This window comes from Bubalus kerabau, chromosome 1 (assembly GCF_029407905.1).
Source record: "Bubalus kerabau isolate K-KA32 ecotype Philippines breed swamp buffalo chromosome 1, PCC_UOA_SB_1v2, whole genome shotgun sequence".
In the NCBI taxonomy this organism is placed as follows: domain Eukaryota; kingdom Metazoa; phylum Chordata; class Mammalia; order Artiodactyla; family Bovidae; genus Bubalus; species Bubalus kerabau.
In genome coordinates this window covers 225,818,169-225,839,252 of record NC_073624.1, presented here as the reverse complement: position 1 = coordinate 225,839,252, position 21,084 = coordinate 225,818,169, and the positions used below count along the sequence as shown (strand labels likewise).

Below are 21,084 nucleotides of genomic sequence, written 5' to 3'. Positions count from 1 at the left end.
ACTGGATGTTCATTTTGGGCATGGGCTTTCTCAAGTTGCAGCGAGTGGAGGCTGCTCTTTGTTGCAGTTCAAGGGCTTCTCATTCCTTTTGTTGAGGAGCTTGGGCTGTAGGGCCTGCACGGCTCGCTAGTTACAGCTCTCGGGTTCTAGAGCACGAGCTGAGTTGTGGTGTACCGACTTAGTTGCTTCACAGCATGTGAAACCTTCCCAGACTGGGGATCGAACCCGTGTCCCCTGCATTGGCAAGTAGACTCCTTTCCACTGGACCACCAGGAAAGTCTTTAAATATTTATCCAAACAAAAATTTTAGATAGCAGCAGTATGGGTAAGGTTTTGTTTCTTTAAATACTACTTCGCAATCATTTTTTTGGTATGTAAATTTATTTATTTTTTTATGGTAAACTCCCAGGGAAGTTTCTCATTATGTGTGTCTTCCTTTGAGTTTTTAACATTTTTATTTTTAATGGAGTATAGTTGATTTACAACGTTGTGTTAGTTTCAAGTATACAGCAAAGCAATGCAGTTACTCATTGCAAGGTTGTGATTTCTCTTCTTCAAATTCTTTTCCCTTTTAGTTATTACAGAATATTGAAGAGTTCCCTGTGCTATTCAGTTAGTCCTTGTTGGTTATCTATTTTATTTCATTTATCTTTAATTATTTTAATTGGAGAATAATTACTTTACAATATTGTGATGGTTTTTGTCATACATCAACATGAATCAGCCTCAGGTATACACGTGGCCCACCACCCCCCCCCCACCCCCCCGCCTCCACCCCACCCCCCCGGCCCCGATCCCCACCCCCGACCTTTCTCCCCACCCGATCCTTCTGGGTTGTCGCAGAGCACTAGCTTTCAGTTCCCTGGTTCATGCATCAAACTTGCACTGGTCATTGTTTTACATATGGTAATGCACATATTTCAATGGTATTAAAATTCGTATTTTCTCATATTCGTATATTTCTCAGTGTATCTACATTTAACTTTTGATATGGATCCTTCCATATGTCTTTGTGTATATTTACATATGCATGTATATGTATATTTTTGAAAAACAAAATTGAGATTATTCTGACCTTGGACATACTGTGAACATTTCTCTATGTCATGACACATTTTCCATATTCTTTGAAACCATGATTTTTGATGCTTTCATAATATGTCACTGGCATAATAGCCCTTATTGTTGATTTCTGGTTTTTTTTCAGTATTGTTAATAATATTGTAATGAATCCATAAATGTAAATGCTTGTATTTATTTCTGGTCACTTTCTATGCTAACGAGTGTGTACAACTTAAAGACTTTTGATGTGTATCACCAATTTGCTTCCAGAAGAACTCTGTCTATTTTTAGCTTCCACTATGAGCTAGCTCTGAGTATTATCAGTTTTCTTTCTGTATGACTTGAATGAAGGACAACCTCTTAGAGTTTCCATTTGTTAGTAGGAAAGCAGGGCTAATTGGTCCACCCTCATAGGATTGTTGTGAAGAAGAAATGAAATTGTCAGTTCCAGGCTTTTAATTCTTACTTTAAAGACAGTGAGAGTTAATGCTTCTGTCATTAACTAGTTGTGTAACCTCAGTTCTTCTCCAAGGTTTGAATTGTGTCTTTGGGTGAGTTGCCCTGAACTGCTCAATTCCTATCCACACATGCATGGTAGTCACAATCCTAAAAATGAATGACCATTTCCAAACCCAATAATGATTCCAAGATAGAAGAGAGCAAATAAAACTGTCATTCTAAAGTATAAACTAACAAATAAAACATAAGAACACTAGTGTAATGTTCTGCTGACTATATGGAAGACATGTATTTCCCACTTGGTTATGTGAATTCTTTTAAGATTCTTTGCATTATTGGAATCACTTGAAGAACAGATGAAATATATTCTGTCCATCTTATTTCCCAGCTTTCAATTTAAATCTGTTGATAATACTTTTTAATCCCACTCTTGAGCACTCAGATAGATTGATTTACTTGATATTTATTCATTAGGTAGTGTGAGAATACTACCAGGATTCTGATTTTTAACAACTTATTTCTAGATCAGTTAAATAATGGTAACTGCACTTTCCTTGTATACCCCACTGCCCACCAACTCCTCTCAGCCTGCTCTTACCTTTGGTGTTTTAGTTCCAAGAAATGTAACCTTCTCAGTGAAAACATCTTAGTGAAAATGAGTATTCTGTCAGCGATGCAGTTTTTGTTCCTTCTACGGAATTTAAATCCATGCCTCTACCTTGACTGTGAGACTAAGGAATTCAGAAATCCCTCCACGGCTCATTTGAATTCACTGGGGTTGTAATAGACTACTCAGTGGTAAAGCTTTTGGGAATCCCTTGAATCAGCCAGCCGGAATTCTGGGGTTTTACTGTCTATGAAACTAAATGAAACCTGGGAAGTTAAGCTCTTTCCTGAAATGTTAGAAAGTGGGTTCCTGAGCTCAGGATGCTTCACTGTGTCATTATTTGCATAGTGATTGGAAGTCATGTCTCTGCACAATGCAGTATGGAGCCCAAGGGCCAGGAATCAGGAACCTGGGCTCCAGCCCTGCCTTGACTGCTCTTTCTTGGCCACGGTGCTTGGACTAATTCCTCTGAACTTCACTATTTTATATATATATATATATATATATATATATATATATATATTCTTTTGTTGTTGTTGTTGTAAAATCAGGGATTAGACTAGGAGGTTGTTTTCAATTCTGACATTGTATGTCTGGTCTCCCTGGTAGCTCAGATGGTAAAATTTCTCAACCTGCAATGCAAGAGACCTGGGTTTGATCCCTGGGTCAGGAACATCCCTTGGAGAAGGGAATGGCAACCCACTCCAGTATTCTTGCCTGGAGAATTTCATGGACAGACCATGGGGTCACAAAGAGTTGGACACACCTGAGTGACTAACACTGTCACACTTCCTTTTCCCCCCAGTGTGTAAATACCAAGAATTTAAAATGTGTCTGACAAATAGTCCTGAAGTCTGCATAAAAATTCAGGAGTTTAAGCCAAGTAGAGATCCAAGGAAATGGCAACCCACTCCAGTGTTCTTGCCTGGAGAATCCCAGAGATGGTGGAGCCTGGTTGTCTGCCGTCTATGGGGTCGCACAGAGTCGGACACGACTGAGGCGACTTAGCAGCAGCGGCAGCAGAGATCCAAGAACATCAGAGATGATTCATGCAGTGAGTAGACAGTCAAGGGTTGAGGTGACAGCAATAACATATTTACAGATGAAACACTTTTTTATTTTTTTTTTTAACATTTGTATTTATTGACTTTATTTTTGGCTGTGCTGGGTCTTCTTTGCTGCACAGGCTTTCCTGTAGTTGTGAGCAGGGGCTGCTGGTGCGTGGGCAATCACTGAGTGGCTTCTCTTGTTGCTGAGCACAGGCTCTAGGGCACACAGGCCTCAGTATGCGGCATGTGGGCTCAGCAGTTGCAGCTCCAGAGCTCTAGAGCGCAGGCTCAATTGTTGGAGTGCACAGACTCAGTTGTTCTGCAGCATGTGCGATCTTCTTGGACCAGGGATCGAACCCGTGTCTCCTGCGTGACAGGCAGATTCTTTACCACTGAGCCACCAGGGAAGCCCTAAAAGTAAGGCACTTTTTAGAAATACTAATTAGCAAGAGAGAGTGGTAAGCTTGTAGTAGGGATGTTGCAATGTCATTTTATAGTTCTATTCATGTGAGCTAAATGCACTGCATATTATAAATATTTCTCTTTTTAAGAATATTTATTTATTTGGTTGTGTCAGGTCTTAGTTGCAGCATGAAGACATTCGTTGTGTGTGTTCTCTGGGGTCGTTGGTTGCAGCGCATGGACCCTTTGGTTGTGGCCACTCGCTCAGTAGTTGCAGCGCTTGGGTTTAATTGCTGTACAGCTTGTGGGATCTTAGTTCCCTACCCAGGGATCAAACTCATGTCCCCTGCATTGCAAGGCAGATTCTTAAACCACTGGACCCCCAGGAAAGTCCCCTTGTAGCTGTCTTTGAGTATTGGTATCCAGTGATAGATATGCTGGCTTGTGTTCAGTCCACGCCTCTATAAACACAGACTTTTCTGGAAAATTTGGAGAAAGCCAGATACAATAATAATACTAGTAACTGTAATTAGTTGAGTGTTCACCAGGAGGCAGGTCCTGCCCTGTCTTATGAACATTGAGTTCTCCCAATAATCCTCTAAGAGAGAGATGTTGTTATTGCCAGTTATCCATTTTACAGATGAAGAAACAGAGGCACATGGAAATTAAATTACATACACAGTGTCATCAGCCAGTATCCAGAGCTTGGTACACGCCGGGCTTTGAACTAGAAACTTAAACCTTAAACTGTACACTGTGGCACTTGTTTTTCTGTTGCTCTTTTATGCTCACGCCCAACCAGAATCGTTGGAGATTTTGAAGTCTTGCTCTCCTCACTGTTCTGGTTGGAATTTCCAATCAATCTATTACTTTTCTGAGTCTGTTCTCAGACTCTGTTGTGGTGAGTTCAGAGACAGTGGGAAAATAGGAATTGGTGGCCACTGTCAATCTTCGCATACACTGTACACCTAAGATAGGCGCAGAATTGAAAACTGAAACAGCTCTGACCAGGCTGTGTTGAAATACCAAAAACTAGGGGCTGCCCCCACAGTATGTATGGACTAAGTGCATTTTAGTCACAGGTCTTTGGTGTATCAAGTCTGTTGTAGAATTGGGATTGGATTCAGCTAAATCCTTGGTGCTAAATTAAGCCTCTCTGACCAACAAGGCCAGGAAAAGGTCACTCAGGAATCTCAGATCAGGGGTTAATACAGAATTCTCTGTAGAGCAACATGAATAGCAAAGATAAGTTAATTTCTTGAAGGTACATCTAATAGTGAAACTTCAGTTTTGTGCTCAGGTCCTGGAGTGTGATAATTAAATACCCCTTGAGTGCTCCAATGTGTCCAGCTGTTCGTCTTGATCATTCTCTACCCCCCTGTCGGTGGTCATTTCTTATTTTATCTCACTCTGCAGTAGAACGTCATCTCTTGCTGAAGGGTCCCTCTGGTGTGCCCACCCTCTGTGGGCCTGGGGACATCAGGCAGAACCCGAGGTAGATGATGGGGGACAGGCTGGGGCGTCTGCCTGTTAAGGAGAAAAGGAGCCTTGTATCTCAGAAACCCAGGTTTGTTGTGGTGATATTTCTTTCAATTGCCTTGGCATTGCATTTGCTGCTTGGGATTTGCTGCCTTATTCTTTGTCTAGCTTTCTTCCTTAGATTCTAGCTAAACAGCTTTTCTCTGAATTTTCTTGGTAAAGAAAAATGGTGGGTTTTTGAGAGTTAATTAACTCCTTTCATGTTGACACCCGGTTTAAGAAGAATTTAAAAGACTATAATTAAAATTTTTCTCGATCACTCGCCTTTGGTGAGGATGTAGCTCTTATTACTCTTAAGACATGAATGTTTGTGAAAGCCCACTAGTTTTTATACTCTCTGCACTTCTTGATATGCTTGAAATATTTCATAATTTAAAAAATTGCTGCACTCCCTCCAGAAGACTCTTTCAGTTTTTAAACAAAATTTTAAAAAACATTTTATATAAAATGTTTTGAGTAGGTATTACCTGCGCATAAATGTTTTAAACCATATTTCCAGCAGAGGCATTTATGTTCTTTTGCTCTGGCTTTCTTTGAAAGCAGCAGCATACCTTATACTGACCAGCCATGTGACCTTAGGCACACCACTTCATTTTCTGAGTCTCATTTTTGTCATCTGTAAAATGAGGATAATGTAGGAACCTACTTCAGATACTACTTGTGAGAGGTGAATGAGTTACGTACATAATATGCTTAGGAGAGGACTTGGTATCCAGTAGATGATCAGTTGTTACTACTTACTTAAAAAGAAAAATGCAAGGATGTTATGGGCAAAAACTGAAATTTTCATTATGACATGATAGACAGATGTTTAGTGGTTATGATGAGCCTGTTTTTGCTCAACTCAACCTGTGTTTTAATGTCTGTGCCCTCCCTTATAGGGTGGATACGAATTTAACCTCTGTAGGTAAAGTATGAACGTAGTACCTACCTTGTGAGTAGGAGAATTAAGGGAAATAGCATAAACAGGTGCTCAAAATACCTTGCCACACAATAAATACTCCATAAATGATAACTGTTATCTTTCCATTATAACCCAAATTGGCATATTTCCTTCTAGTCTTTTATGTGCAGATTTCAAGCACTCATAATTATAGTATAAGTACAATTTTATGTCTTGCTTTTTTTCAAGTACTATTTTATCACAAATGCATTTCACAGTAACTACACAAACTTTGAAGCCATCATTTTTTTTAAATATATTTTGCTTATAGAAATTTTAATATATCCTCTGACCTTTAACAGAAACATTTCTTTTCAATGAATTCTAGAGTATTACATTTCATGGTCTCATAACATAGCCTCATTGGAAAATATAATTCATTCTTTGTATCTTATAGGCTGATTTATTTACTTTATTTTTGGCTCCTCTGAGTCTTTGTTACTTTGCATGGGCTTTCTCTAGTTGCGGCGAGCGGTGGCTATTTTCCAGTTGCAGTGCGCGGGCTTCTCATTGAGGTGGCTTCTCTTGTGAAGCACGGGCTCTGGGTTGCCAGGGCTTCAGTAGTTGCAGTGAACAGCTTAGAGCTCTCAGTGAAGCCATCATTTTAATGACTGCATCCAGTTCAGTTCAGTTGCTCAGTCGTGTCCAATTCTTTGTGACCCCATGGACTGCAGCATGCCAGGCCTCCCTGTCCATCACCAACTCCTGGAGTTTTCTCAAATTCATATCTATTGAGTCATCCAACCAATGGATGGTTGATACCATCCAACCATCTCATCCTCTGTCATCCCCTTCTCCTCCCACCTTCAATCTTTCCTAGCATCAGGGTCTTTTCAGATAGTATTGGAGTGTCAGCTTCAGCATCAGTCCTTCCAATGAATATTCAGGACTGATTCTCTTTAGGATGGACTGGTTGGATCTCCTTGCCGTCCAAGGGACTCTCAAGAGTCTTCTCCAACACCACAGTTCAAAAGCATCAGTTCTTTAGTGCTCAGCTTTCTTTATAGTCCAACTCTCACATCCATATGTGACTACTGGAAAAACCATAGCTTGACTAGATGGACCTTTGTTGGCAAAGTCATGTCTCTGCTTTTTAATATGCTGTCTAGGTTGGTCAAAACTTTTCTTCCAAGGAGCAAGATTTTTTAAATTTCATGGCTACAGTCACCATCTGCAGTGATTTTGGAGCCCCCAAAAATGACCGCATAATATTCATTAAGTAGTTGTAGAACAATTGATTTCACCATTTCTTCAGTACTGAGGACTAAAGTTCTTTCTGAGTCCTACCATTGTAAACAAGGCCATGTGAAACATCTTTATACAGAGTCCTTCCTATTTTATATCATTACCTTAGAAAAATTCCCTAAATGTTACTGGTATGTAAGTATTTTCTTCTTTTGTTTTTCTTTTTATGAAACCATTAGAATAAGGTTTATTATTGAATTGTACAGTTGAAAGATCAGGGTATCATCTCCTGCATTCACTTTTTTTTTAAGTTAATTTTTATTGGCGTATAGTTGCTTTACAATGTTGTGTTAATGTCTGCTGTACAGCAAAGTGAATCAGATGTGTTTACATTTATCACCTGTCTTTTGGATTTCCTTCCCATATCCAGGGAGAAGGAAATGGCAACCCACTCCACTATACTTTCCTTGGAAAGTCCCTGGACAGAAGAGCCTGGCTGGCTACAGTCCATGGGGTCTCAAAAGAGACCATGAGAGTTGGACATGGCTTACTGCTGTTGCTGCTGCTAAGTCGCTTCAGTCGTGTCCAACTCTGTGTGACCCCATAGACGGCAGCCCACCAGGCTCCCCCGTCCCTGGGATTCTCTAGGCAAGAACACTGGAGTGGGTTGCCATTTCCTTCTCCAATGCATGCAAGTGAAAAGTGAAAGTGAAGTTGCTCAGTCCTGTCCGACTCTTCACGACCCCATGGACTGCAGCCCACCAGGCTCCTCCATCCATGGGATTTTCCAGGCAAGAGTACTGGAGTGGGGTGCCATTGTCTTCTCTTGGACATGACTTAGCAATTACACAAACAACAAAATAGTTGCTTTACAGTGTTGTGTTAGTTTCTGCTGTACAGCACAGTGAATAAATATGTTTACATATATCACCCCTTTTTGGATTTCTTTTCCATTTAGGTCACCACAAGCACTGAGTAGAGTTCTCTGGGCTATACAGTAGGTTCTCATTAGTTATCTACTTTATACCTAGTGTCAGTAGTCTATGTCTATATTTGTCAGTCCAAGTCTCCCAATTCATCCCAGGCCCTCCTCTTCCCCCTTGGTGTCCATACGTTTGTTCTCTGTGTGTCTGCGTCTCTATTTCTGCTTTTGCAAATAGGTTCATCCATAGTATTTTTCTAAGTCTCTATATATGTGCTAATATTTTTTTTTCTGACTTAATTCACTCTGTATAATAGTCTCTGGGCTCCTCCACATCTCTGCAAGTGGCACAATTTCATTCCCTTTTTATGGCTGAGTAATTTCCCACTGTATATGTGCCACATTTTCTTTATCCATATTGGTTTGTGAGTATTCTCATGACTCTTTGAATGTATTTTTTGTCTCCCTCACTGAACGATAGGCTTCTGAGTGGATCTTACCACATTATATTCAGTATCTAGCACACAGTTAGTGCCCAATAAATATTTAGTGAATTAGTGAACAAATATATATCCTAGTGTATTATTTTCCAAAAGTAGTAAGACTGCTTAATATTTCCATTATATTATCTTTTAAAAAAATCTTAAAAGCAAGGAAGCTTTTTATCTCTTAGGGCAACAGGAAAGAAAACAGTAGCAATAATATTTTGTTGAACACATTCTTGCCCCGGGCATCATACTTAATACGTTACATGCATTAGCTCCTCCCAGTTGCTCAACAATTCTCTGAGATAAGTATGATTTTTATGGATGACCAGGCTCAGAGAAGTGAGTTGACTTGCCGAAGATCACACAGCTAGTGAGTGGTAAAATCCTTGTTCAAAGCAGGCAGTTGGACCCTGAGTCCGAACACTTGATGACTAGGTTGCATATTCCTGCTAATCTTAATTTTTCCACACTGTACCCTTTTACACTCCAGCCAGTCTAACAAATGATTTCCCAAGGAGCCTGACTTTGTTGACCAAATCTCAAACAAGGTGTGAATCAGAGTTGTCCCTCAGCCCTGAGCATTTTGCATGAGCCTCAGAACGAGAGGCAGAATTACTTACCACCCTGCTTATTTAAGAGGAATTCTACCCTTGCAGTTCACCGAGTGAAGGGTGTTTGAATATATTTTTTTTACAAGCTTCAGATTTTTTAATTGAAGGGAAGAATTTTATTAGACTTTATTAACATTAAAGACAGCTGTTAGAGTTAGAACATTATCCACAAGGGGGTTATTAATCCACAAAGGAGTATCTGGAACCGAACAGTACAAAGAGTATGAGCCTAAGGATTAACCAATAATGCCCTGTTTAGTTAGCAGTTGAAATATTAGAGCAACTTTTAAAAGTATCAGCTATGTTATTACTTCCATTTCTTCAGTCTCTCCTTTCCCCATATCAGTTCATTACAGGGCCTGGGAATTTTAAAGAACTTTTGCATCTATAAGTGCTACCCAGTATTTCCCACCCCCCGCCCCCACCCCTCTGCAAATGATTGATGCTTAAAAAACAGCCTGTGGGTTATCTTTAGATTGTTTTTTGTGTATAGAGATTTTTCTCTTTTAGGCATGTATATGTAGCTTTTGTCCTGGCTGCTCTTGTTTTGTGAAATTAAATGCTTTTAAAAAAAGCATCTCTTCTTAAACTTACTGTTCTGCCACTCCCCAGGTCACATGAAGGATGGGCAGTGAAGGTGAGCTTCAGTTATATCTCTGTTGCTTATGTTCCCTTGGATGCTGGCCAAGTTGTAACCTGATTCCTCATTCTCCCTCCTCTGGTTTTGTCCCCAAGAAGCAATGATCATGCTTAGCACTGAAAGGCCTTTCAGGGGAAGTAAGGGCTCTCCGGATTGGCATTTGACCAAGCAAGGAGTTCTAATCAGCAGATGCTGTGCTGAAATAGAAGCACTTCCAGCGCCCAAGTGTGTCCTCTGATTTCTGCAGGGTGCACGAAGGAGCTTCACTTGCTATCAACAGAACATGAAATGGATTTAGAGCTGTGGTGAGGTGCTTTTATTCTTAGGACAGTTCCAAGAACTGTATGTAATTTGGTTTCACCTGCCTCCCCTAAATTTGTAAGATTAAAACCACCCAGATATAGATAGAAATAACTTTGTGACGGCAGGAAGGACTATGTCCAAGGTGAAAAAATGACAAACAGGAAAGCTAACAAATCTCTTTAGGGAGGTGGTGTGTTTAGGGCTTAGAGTCACAAAAAACCTGGATGTGAATCTAGACTCTGCACTTACTAGCTGAGAGCCTTTGATCAGGTTTCTTCCCTCATCTGAATTTCACTTTCCTCAGGGCTTCCCAGGTGGCTCAGCAGTGAAGAATCTGCCTGCCAATGCAGGTGATGTGGGTTCGATCCCTGGTTCAGGAAGATCCTCTGAAAGGGAAATGGCAGCCCACTCCAGTATTCATATCTGAAAAATCACATGGACAGAGGAGCCTGGTGGGCTATGTTCCATGGGGTCAAAAAGAGTCGGTCATGACGAAGCAACGAGCACAAATACACATGTTTCTGTTTCATAGCTTGGGTCTGAGGGCTACATAAGACAAGGCCTGTAACGTGCTCAGCATAGCCCCTTGGGCCCCAGCCTCTCAGTGATCAGGCTTAGATTCTATCTAGTTCTGTCTCTATTGCAGACGACGTCTGTGACCTAGGAAGGCTGGTTTACCCTGCTGAGCTCAGTGTTATCAGACAGCAGTATTACTAACTCTTAGAGGTGATGTTGAGAGTAAGTGAAATATGCTCTGTGTTCATAAAATATGAACAAGCACAAGATGAGCCCCTGCTGACGTTTCCTCCAGGTCACTGACCACCAACTGACGTCCCTTGTTGTGGGCGTCCCACAATACCGGGTAGCACATATAGATGCAGAAGTTCTTTAAGTTTGTGAGGCCCCCCAGTCAGATTTAGGTCCACAGAGAAATCGGTAGCTACTTTGCAGGCCATAGGGGGAATGGAAGGTGATGGTTAATGACGCTGTCGTGTGTCAGCAGCTTTGTGTCTTGCCTCTTTGAATCCTCACAGCGATCCTACAAGGATGTGTGTGTGTGTGTTCTCTTCCCTCCTCCCATTTCACAGACACAGATGCACTGTGAGTACCCGTTGTGGAAAAAGTGGGAGAGATCCAGGTTTAAATTCCAGGTTGGCTACTTACTAGCCCTGTGACCTTGAGTAACCTATTCAGGCCCAGTTTCCTTACCTGTAATGGTGAGAGTAAAAATAGCACCTTGTAAGACTGTTGAGAGGATTAAATGTGATAATGTAGGCAAAGCCCTGCAGCATTGAGTATGCTCCAGATAAATTGTTAGCCTCAGTATTGTTGAGATCTGTGGGATGGGTTGATTCGTTGTTTTTTTTTTTTTGGCTGCGTCAAGTCTTAGCTGCCGCACAAGGGGTCTTCATTATGTCATGGGGATGTTCCATTGGGGTGCACGGGTTCAGTAGTTGCAGTGAGTGGGCTTAGTCACTCCACAGTTTGTGGGATCTTAGTTACCCAACCAGAGATGGAACCCATATCCCTTGCATTGCAAGGTGGATTCTTAACCACTGGACTACCAGGGAAGTCACAGGCTTTGGTGGGATATGGTTTTGACCAAAATGAGGCTTTGGAAAATTATATTTTGTTCAAAGAAAATACATCATTCAAAGTCAACAGACTGGCCCTACTTGTAAAGAAGGCTATTATAGAAATTTGAGAATTTAGGGGAAGGAGAAAAGTAGAGATAAAAGATTAAAAGAAAATTGTCTGGGCATCCATTGGATTTATCTATTATCGAGGCGACGGTTGGATTTATTTATTCTTTTAGGGACAGTTCACTGATTAAATGTACAAGCATGCTGTTAGCCATTGTCTCTCTCAGAACGGGGAAAAAACAAGGGGAAATTATGACTGAGCAAAAAACCTGATGAATAGCAAAAAAAAAAAAAAAAAAGCTAATAAAGGGAATTGATAGGAACCCTGTTGTCTTTTAGTTTGGTAGGATAAGAGTTCGGAGAAGGCAATGGCACCCCACTCCAGTACTCTTGCCTGGAAAATCCCATGGACGGAGGAGCCTGGTAGGCTGCAGTCCATGGGGTCGCTAAGAGGCAGACACGACTGAGCGACTTCACTTTTACTTTTCACTTTCATGCATTGGAGAAGGAAATGACAACCCATTCCAGTGTTCTTGCCTGGAGAATCCCAGGGACGGGGGAGCCTGGTGGTGTGCCGTCTATGGGGTCGCACAGAGTCGGACACGACTGAAGAGACTTAGCAGCAGCAGCAGCAGGATAAGAGTTGGCACAAGACTTGGTACTGGGACCCTTTGGTGCTAGGCACCCAGCCAGTGCTGCTTCAATGTAAGGAAGATTTTGTTGTAATGAGGCCTGAGATAGAAGGAATAAGGAGTAAAGAGCATCCCATCAGTGGAGGTTTCTAAGCAAGATGATCAGTTGTCAGAAATGTCATAGGTGGATGTGGCACTGGACAGTGTGGGAGGGTAGACTGATGTTTAAAAAAAATCACTGGGCTTCCCTCATGTCTCAGCAGGTAAAGAATCCACCTGCAATGCTGGAGACACAGGAGTTGCAGGTTTGATCCCTGGGTCTGGAAAATCCCCTACAGGAGGAAATGGCAACCCACTCCAGTATTCTTGCCTGAAAAATCCTGTGGACAGAGGACCCTGTGGGCTACAGTCCATGGGGTCTCAAAAGAGTCAGACATGACTAAGTAAAAAAATTACTGCTAATTATATCTGACAGATACATATGAACAGGGCATATTTTGCACCAAGTCTAAGGAAAACTGAAATTTTATACAAGTCACATTTAAAAAAATTAAAAAAGAAAATACACTTACTGAGTCACATTGGATTGTGGGAGACCAATGACTAAAGGACTTTAGCCACTAAAAGGTTGATTTCAAGTCAAGGATCATTTACAAATTGGCAGTATGGAAAAGGCTCTGTCATCTTTCATTGTGATATTTGATCCCAGGACAACTCCCTAAACTGGATGGGCCACTTTCATTTCTTTGCTGAGCGTTTCTTATCTGGACTGAATAATATAGTGTCCTTTGCAAGTTTTTAGATTTTTATTATTTGGGGATATATTCTTTTCCTTTACAAATCCAAGATTAAATATTCTCCTGAAGAAGAGAGGAAGATTTATAATGTGAAGCAGAGACATCTGAATTATTGAATCAATTTAATGTTCTGCAGTTACACCTAAGAATGTTGAGTTACTTATCAAAATAAAAATAAATCTTACTCAAGAGTTTATTAGCCCCTGTGGGAAAATGATACTGAAGTCATACAGTCTGTTAGGATATTCCTACTTGAAAAACATTGTATTTAAAATAGTTTGTAGATGTGATTAAATATTGATTTGTGTATTAAGAATCTTGTCATTTAGTTTGGATGCAGGGCTGAAATATCTGATTTGTATATATATCAGACTCTTTGAGCAGGATCGATACGGAAAGGAAGAAAAACTCTTGCTGTGTACCCAACATCACACTAGGTGCCTTAATGCGTGCAGTCTCATTAAAACCCTACAGCCCTCCGGTGTTCTAGGATCCTGAATCCTGGACTCTAAATCCTAATTGTTGTTGTTTAGTCACTAAGTCATGTCTGACTCTTTGCATCCCAATGGACTGCAGCTCACCAGGTTTCCCTGTCCTTCGCTATCTCCGGAGTTTACTCAAACTCATGTCCACTGAAGCAGAGATGCCATCCAACCATCTCATCCTCTGTCGCCCCCTTCTTCTGCCCTCAACCTTTCCCAGCATCAGGGTCTTTTCCAGTGAGTCGGTTCTTCGCAGCAGGTGGCCAAAGTATTGCACTGAAGCTGAAGCCTCAGTGTCAGTCCTTCTAATGAATATTCAGAGTTAATCCTGATTGTATTGGGTGAAATCAAGATGAGCCTTGGGGCTCATCCAAAAAAAATCATCTCTAAGGCAGATAGGAGGGTAAAATAAGCCAATGCAGATAAAACACTCCACACAGTGCCTGACACACAGTATGTGCCAGGACATTTTAACTCTTACTGTAGTCTGGTGTTATCCCAGTTTAATAAATGCAAAATGCCAAATATAAAAGCCTCAGAATAAAAGACACTTTATTGTGGAAAAGATCTTTTCCTGGAGAAGCATTGAGCAGTGTTTCTCTTCCTGAGTGTGGATTCCTCCCTTTCTGTCTCTCCCTCCCTCCCCGTCCCCCTTCCTCATTCCTTCCTTCCTTTCTGCGGTTGAAGTAGGCTAGAGGCAGATCACCTGGAGCCTTCTAACCGTGGTAAAGAAGGTGAATTTTACTATAAAAGCAGTGGAACACTGAAGCAGGGAAAGCAACATTTTCTTATTCTGCTTTTTATTGGTACTGTTAGGATTCTACATAAAGTAAATAAAAAGATTCTGGGAAAGTTTTATGTAAACCAACTTAAAAAAGTTGAGAATCAAAAGAGAAGTGAGGTTTTTAAAGTAGACTTGCTGCATACGTTCTTATTAGGAGGTGAGTGGTTTTATAATGTACACTTGGCAACTGGGATGACCTCGCTTTCTAGCTCCTCTTGGCTGATTCGGATTTAGGTCCCATTTCAGTCCCCCCACGCTGCTGTCAGCTCTTTCCACAACATTCCCTCCCTTTTATCGTTCATACTTCTATTCTTTCCTTGTTTTTGTTTTTTCATTTCCTATGGCAACTCGTATTGTCCTGACCTTTTACCACACTTTCTAGGATGCTAACTACTGGGCCGATCGCACTATAATTCCAAAACTAACACTCATCAGCCTGGCATTCAGAACTAATCAGCTGATCAGCCTTATGATTCATAAATATTGAGCATGTGTTTTGTGCCAAATTCTGCACTAGACAGTCAAGATTCAAATGTAAGTGACTGTTGTTCCCTGTCTCTGAGCACCTTCTCATCTAATGTGGTAGCCTTGTAAACCGATGATTAATTGGTCGAATGATAGATTCATTCCTTCAGTAGACATTCACTGCAGGCCTTCTGTGTACTGGGCGTTGTTCTTCTAGAAGTCACAACTTGTACAAGACAGACAAGGCTCTCAGCCTTAATGGAATTTGCATTCTGGTGAGATTAGATGATCACGAAAGAGATTTAGATGAACAACTATTTATTTACTGAGTATTTACCAGAAGCTGGGTACTCTGGTACAGATAAAACATTATTATTTTGACTGATTCTTACGAAAAGCCTGTGTTACTACATCGTCTCCTTCAAAGATGAGACAGTTGATGATTAGAGAATCTAAGTAAAATGCCCAAAGTTTCACAGTTAAATTGGACTCAGCCCTAAATCTGAGTGTTGTTGCATAATTACAGGGCTATTTATGGGAAGTTGTATGTGCTTTTGTCTCTTCTAGGAAAGAGCAGAGCTGAGGTGGGAGGAAGGGTGTGTGTGAGCAGGTGGTGGTGGGGGCGTGGAAACATGGGAAGTGTAATACTGGCATTGCTGCTGCATCCAGTCCACTTCCTCCCCCTCCGGGAAGGCGGACGCTTAACCGCACAAGCACTGATGTTCCCACCCCCATGCCTGTTGTTAGTCCCCACTCTGCTTGACATTCCCCTCGCTCTTTATGTCACATTCACAGCCAGGCTTGGGTCTTGTTCAAACCATTCATCTTCCAGCAGCTTCTCTAGGTCCTCCCTTCATGCAGGATCAGTCTGTACTTTCCTTCTTCCATTGAACTTTTTTTTTTTTTTTTCAAACATGGTAATGCTTCTCAGAGGCTGTCTTGTTTTTCAGTTATTTTGCATTCCTCGTAATTCCTCCCAAGAAATCGATGACCCCTTGAACAGAAACATCATGCCTTACATGCAGCTCATTCCTCCCAGCATCAGTGCAGTCTTTTATACACAGTGGGCACTAATACTGTCCCTGGTACTTATTCCAAAGCCATGATGCACAAGAATGCTTTCTTTTCAGCAGTGGGAGGAGAAGTCTCCCAGTGCTTAAGCTGGTTATCGCGGTACCTAGCTTCTGATTAAACACTAAGTACACAAATAGTTCTTCTTCATCTAATTATGGCCAATCTTGTATTATTGTGATAATTAGGTGAGCAGCTCTTTTGTTAAGAGCGCCCTACTGATGTGTCTTTTAGAACTGCTTTGGAACTTTGTAATTTTTTTTAGCTGGTGTGATCTTAGTTCCCTGACCAGGGATCAAACCCAGGCCTCTGTCAATGGAAGTGCAGAATCCTAAACACTGGCCCACCAGGGAATCCCCTAAGGACTGTGTGATTTGGTAAGGTCTGGTACTCCTCTCTTCTCCTCTGCTTGGGCCTGCCCTTCACCCTGGATGCCACAGTCGCAGCCAGGCGTGGGTTTTACTCACACTGCAGCTTCTGCAGTCCTCCTGCATGCCAGCCTCCTCAGGACCTCCTGGATTTAAGTCAGAGCTTCTTAAGGAAGCATCTGTTTGATAATAAAATAAATATACTGTCTGGATCTAGCCATCTTTAGTAACTTTCTCTGCCTCCTCTTCAGGCAAGCTTTTCATTTTCTGTAATAATTAGCTTTCTCAAATGCTCTGAGAATAGGGGAATTTCTGAAGTGTTTTGAATTTGAAAAATGCAACTCTGGGTCTCCTCCCTGGGGACCCATCTGGCCGCCTTAGCCCTGGAATGAAGGAGATGAGAGTGGGAGGGCTCCCATGTCTGTACACTGGCAAATAGAGAAAGATGGCTGGGAAACAGGGGAAAAAAATGCTCAGAGGGGAAGGAAATAATAAAATCAAGCTGTTTTATGGCTTATCAGTCCAAAAAGCTTTTGAGTTAAGCTTTATCTATAAAGGTGGGTCCAAGTAATGTTTGTTTTGCATTTCAGGCATCATTGTGTGATAAGTGATGTAAATTTAGCCCCTTTAAACCTGATCTCTTGGGAGTTGGATTTTAAGAGACTTTATTTCAAAGGACTCTATCGATTGGGTTTTGATTTGGTCCCTCCTTACCAAAGAGAGTACTAAATAATGGCTGGGCCTCCCTGGTAGGCCTTTTTTGTTTTTAATTCATTTTATGGGTCTCTCTATTTGCCCCTTGTTCTCCACCTTCTATTTCTAACTGTTCTACTTAAAAAGAGTGAAGTGATGTGAAAGAGGGGTAAAAGGGAAAGAAAATCAACTGTCACATTGTAAGCTTAATTGATTCAATAAATAATGTCTTTGAATTCCCAAGGCACACCCCAAAGTCTTCACTTACGTCAGCTAGCTCTCCGCTCAGTAAATGGTGGCGTTCTTAATTTAGACAGATGGGAAGAGTTCACTGGTGCTCACTTCTAAGGAAGGAGTCTGCTTTTCTGGTTTTAAAGACATACCGACTAGACTTTGGGGCCCACTCTATAAAAAGAAGCTTGCAACAGAATTAACATGGCTGTTTTTATTCATCCTGAAAAGAGAAGGCAGGCATTTAATTATTGCCCAGGGGTTTGTTGAACCAAAGGGAAGGGAAAAGAGAAAAAAAAAAAAAAAAAAAACGAGACAAGGGGAATGAAATCTACTAGTCCGTATGTTCCACGCAGGCAGGGATTTAGATTTGTTCACCATTTACTCTCCAGTGCACATGGGCAGGTGCCCAGTAAATATTTGTGAACTGGTTCTGTTGTTGAATGAGTGAGAGCAGAATTAGTTTAAATGTCATTCCACTTGTTTCATCCCCAACCCCTCCTTTCCCGTCTAATTAAAAAGGTAAATAGCTCTAAGAGTATATGCTGTATCTTCAGAAATGATTAAGGACAGTTGTTTCATCAGTGTCCGGAGGTGGTATCCAGCTGCCTTTTTTTAAAACAAATTCTCATACTTGAACAAGTCGTGCTTCAGACCCACAAGAGGACTGCCTGCAGACTCCATGCTCCAGCCTTGGAAGTTCCGATTGTAGGGGTCCGGGCAGGGCTGGAAATCTGTATTTCCTTTTGTGGGTTCCCCTAGTAATTCTGGTGTGCAGTTGCACTGTTTAGTCAGCCTCCGGGTGCCCTGAACTCTCTGGTCTAAGTGAGGATACTCAGCAGGGCTCCTGGCCCTATAGTCTGATGTTTGGGTTCGCCCCATACTCCATGCTTCTTGGCATCAACAAGATCCTTTAGTTAATATTTCTTCCTTTCAAGATAGTGGCTATATTTGTGGTGCTGGAGAAGACTCCTGAGAGTCCCTTGGACAGCAAGGAGATCACACCAGTCAATCTTAAGGGAACTTAAACCTGAATACTCTTTGGAAGGACTGATGCTGAAGCTGAAACTCCAGTATTTTGGTTATCTGATGCAAACAGCTGAGTCAATGGAGAAGTCCCTGATGCTGGGAAAGATTGAGGGCAGAAGGAGCGGAGGGCGTCAGAGGATGAGATGGCTGGATGGCATCATTGATGCAATGAACATGAACTTGGGCAAACTCTGGGAGATGGTGAGGGACAGGGAGGCCTGATGTGCTGCAGTCCATGGGATTGCAAAGAGTCGAACATGACTGGGTGACTGAACAACAACAACGGCTAGACATCTGAAGGACCTTTGGAAACCTCAAGGAACCTCAAGGAAATGTTAACTTTTGTTCAGTGTACTTTTGGTGGTGTTGTTTAGTTATTAACTTGTGTCCTACTCTTTTGCGACCCCATGGACTGTAGCCCACCAGGTTCCTCTGTTCATGAGTGAGTGAAGTCACTCAGTCGTGTCCGACTCTGCGACCCTGTGGACTGTAGCCCATTGGGCTCCTCTGTCCATGGGATTCTCCAGGCAAGAATACTGGAATGGGTTGCCATTTCCTTCTCCAGGGGGATCTTCTCGCCCCAAGGATCGAACTCAGGTCTCCTTCATTGCTGGTGGTTCTTTACCTTTGAGCCAGTAGGGCAGCCCTCCGTGTTCTTTAGTACTCAGTATATTGTGTTGTCTTCTCTAGAGATGCATTCCCCTCCTGTGGCTCAGAACAAACCCCGGGTAAGAAGTCCCTACTGTCTCCTGTAGGTCCACTCAGTGTTTCCTAGCCCTGCTTGACTGCGGGAAGCACCAGTTAAAAATACAGCACCCTGGGGTCTACTAGAGTCCTCCGAAATCGAAGCCTTACTGTGTGGGGCCTGAGGCCTGCAATCGAAGTCAGCTTTGTTGTCCTCTGTCCTGTCCCTGAGCGCAGTGTGCCCCACTTCTGTTAACCCAGCCTTGAATTCCTTAACACTCCAGTTCATAATTACATCAAAACCCTGCCTTTCCATCTGAAGGTTTAGCCTCTGATCTACAGAACTTGTCCTTCAAGAAGGAAAGAGGGAGTATCTGCTCTCTTCTTTCCTTTAGTGTAGAACTTGACCAGCTGAGGTGGGTGGGCTGGCAACTTGATGTGTTCAGCCTTGGTGTGAGCCTTGTGATGTTAAGGGGTGCCCCTGAAACCAGAATTCAGCGTCTGTGTTCTTCCTCTGGCTTTATTATTTAATAGCTGTGTAATGTGGGGGGAACTACTAAACCCTCTTTGAATTTCTGTTTTCTTCATCAGTGAAATGAGGGTGTCTGTTCAGGAATTTTGTGTGTATTAAACAAGGTTGGGCTCTCGGACACAGGCTCAGATGGAGATTTTTGTGCAGAGGGTTGTTGGAGTGGGCTCTTGGGAACAACTCTTGTGAGGGAGTGAGGGGAGCAGGCAGAAGGTAACCGTGAACTGCAGTGCAGTTGTGATGAAGGACCCAGCTGATCCCATGGGGAACTGTGGCCATGGGATGCCCTTCCGAGCGGTCCCAAATTTACACGGAGGGCTAAGTCTTTCTACCTTATATCGGCTAGCCATCTGATGTGGGCCACTCCTGGAGAGGGGCATGACCTCAGGTACTGCAGCTCCCTTTGGCCGAGGGTGGCTGTGTGCTGGCAGAAGGGGGAGGATCTCCGTAATGCACCTTGTACCCACCACCAGATAACGGTGCACCAGATAATGCCCATGCAGACCTTAGCAGTGAGTCTAGCACTTGTGTAAGTATTGAATCAACACAGGCATAGCTCCCTTTATCACACCTCACAGATATTGCACATTTTACAGACTGAAGGTTTGTAGCCACCCTACATCAAGCAAGTATTTTTTTTTTTTTTTTTTTTTTCGGCCGTGCTGGGTCTTTGTTGTGGCCTGCAGGCTTCTCTGGTTGTGGCTTGTGGGATCTTAGTTCTCTGACCAGGGATCAAACCCATGTCCCCTGCTTTGGAAGGCAAATTCTTAATCACTGGACCACCAGGGAAATCCCCAGGCAAGTTTTTGGCATCATTTTCCCACAGCATCTGCTCATTCCGTGTCTCTGTGTCCCATTTCGGTAACTTCTGACTTGCTCGTCGTCATTATACTGCTACGGTGGTCTGTGATCTCTGATGCCACCAGTGTAGGGCTAACTATCACCATGATTGTTCCACCTCTGGCAGTGCCACTTAGCAGCTGGATCACTTTCAGTAAGTCGCTTGAATTGCTTTCTTATGTTTAAAATGGAAGATTCACAGCTCTGCTCTGCCTGTTTCCCCAAGTAGTTCTGAGCACATGTGGAGATAATGTATATACAATTGCTGAATGGAATATTATAAAAATGCGAGATATGACTACAAGCCTACTTTTCTGAAATGAATACATGGCCATTGCTTGGATTCCTTGAAGGGAAAGGTTGTGATAAATGTAAAAGTGCTTGTCCGTGAAATGTGGCATTTTGATGTTTCTTTCTTCTCTCCATAGGGAATTAGAATAATGGAGATGCTGCTAAAGGAACAGTGTGGTGCCCCCTTAGCTGAATAAAAAATCACCAGTGAGTACCAAAAGCAAAATCAGAATTATTTACTCAAGCCATGTCTTCATGCTTATAAGCCTAAGTATTATGGTTCAGCCTCCCTGGGCTATTCTTGCTGTATGTTTCCCAGTTATACTCACAGGATG

The 21,084-nt window shown here is 42.1% G+C and overlaps 1 protein-coding gene across 29 annotated transcripts in view; it reads left to right on the top strand.

The window, feature by feature from the left end:
• Positions 1–21,084, top strand: part of PRELID2 (PRELI domain containing 2) — a 343,715-nt gene that overhangs the window by 82,888 nt on the left and 239,743 nt on the right. For 27 of the 29 annotated variants that reach the window (XM_055556919.1, XM_055556920.1, XM_055556924.1 and 24 more), the window contains one exon: positions 20,887–20,956. In XM_055556919.1, the coding sequence (XP_055412894.1) occupies positions 20,887–20,946 (60 nt within the window). In that variant the 3' untranslated portion in view covers positions 20,947–20,956. Of the gene's footprint in view, positions 1–14,538; positions 14,706–16,309; positions 16,462–20,886; positions 20,957–21,084 lie in introns of those variants that run through there. The other 2 variants (XM_055556915.1, XM_055556914.1) reach the window with 2 other exon arrangements.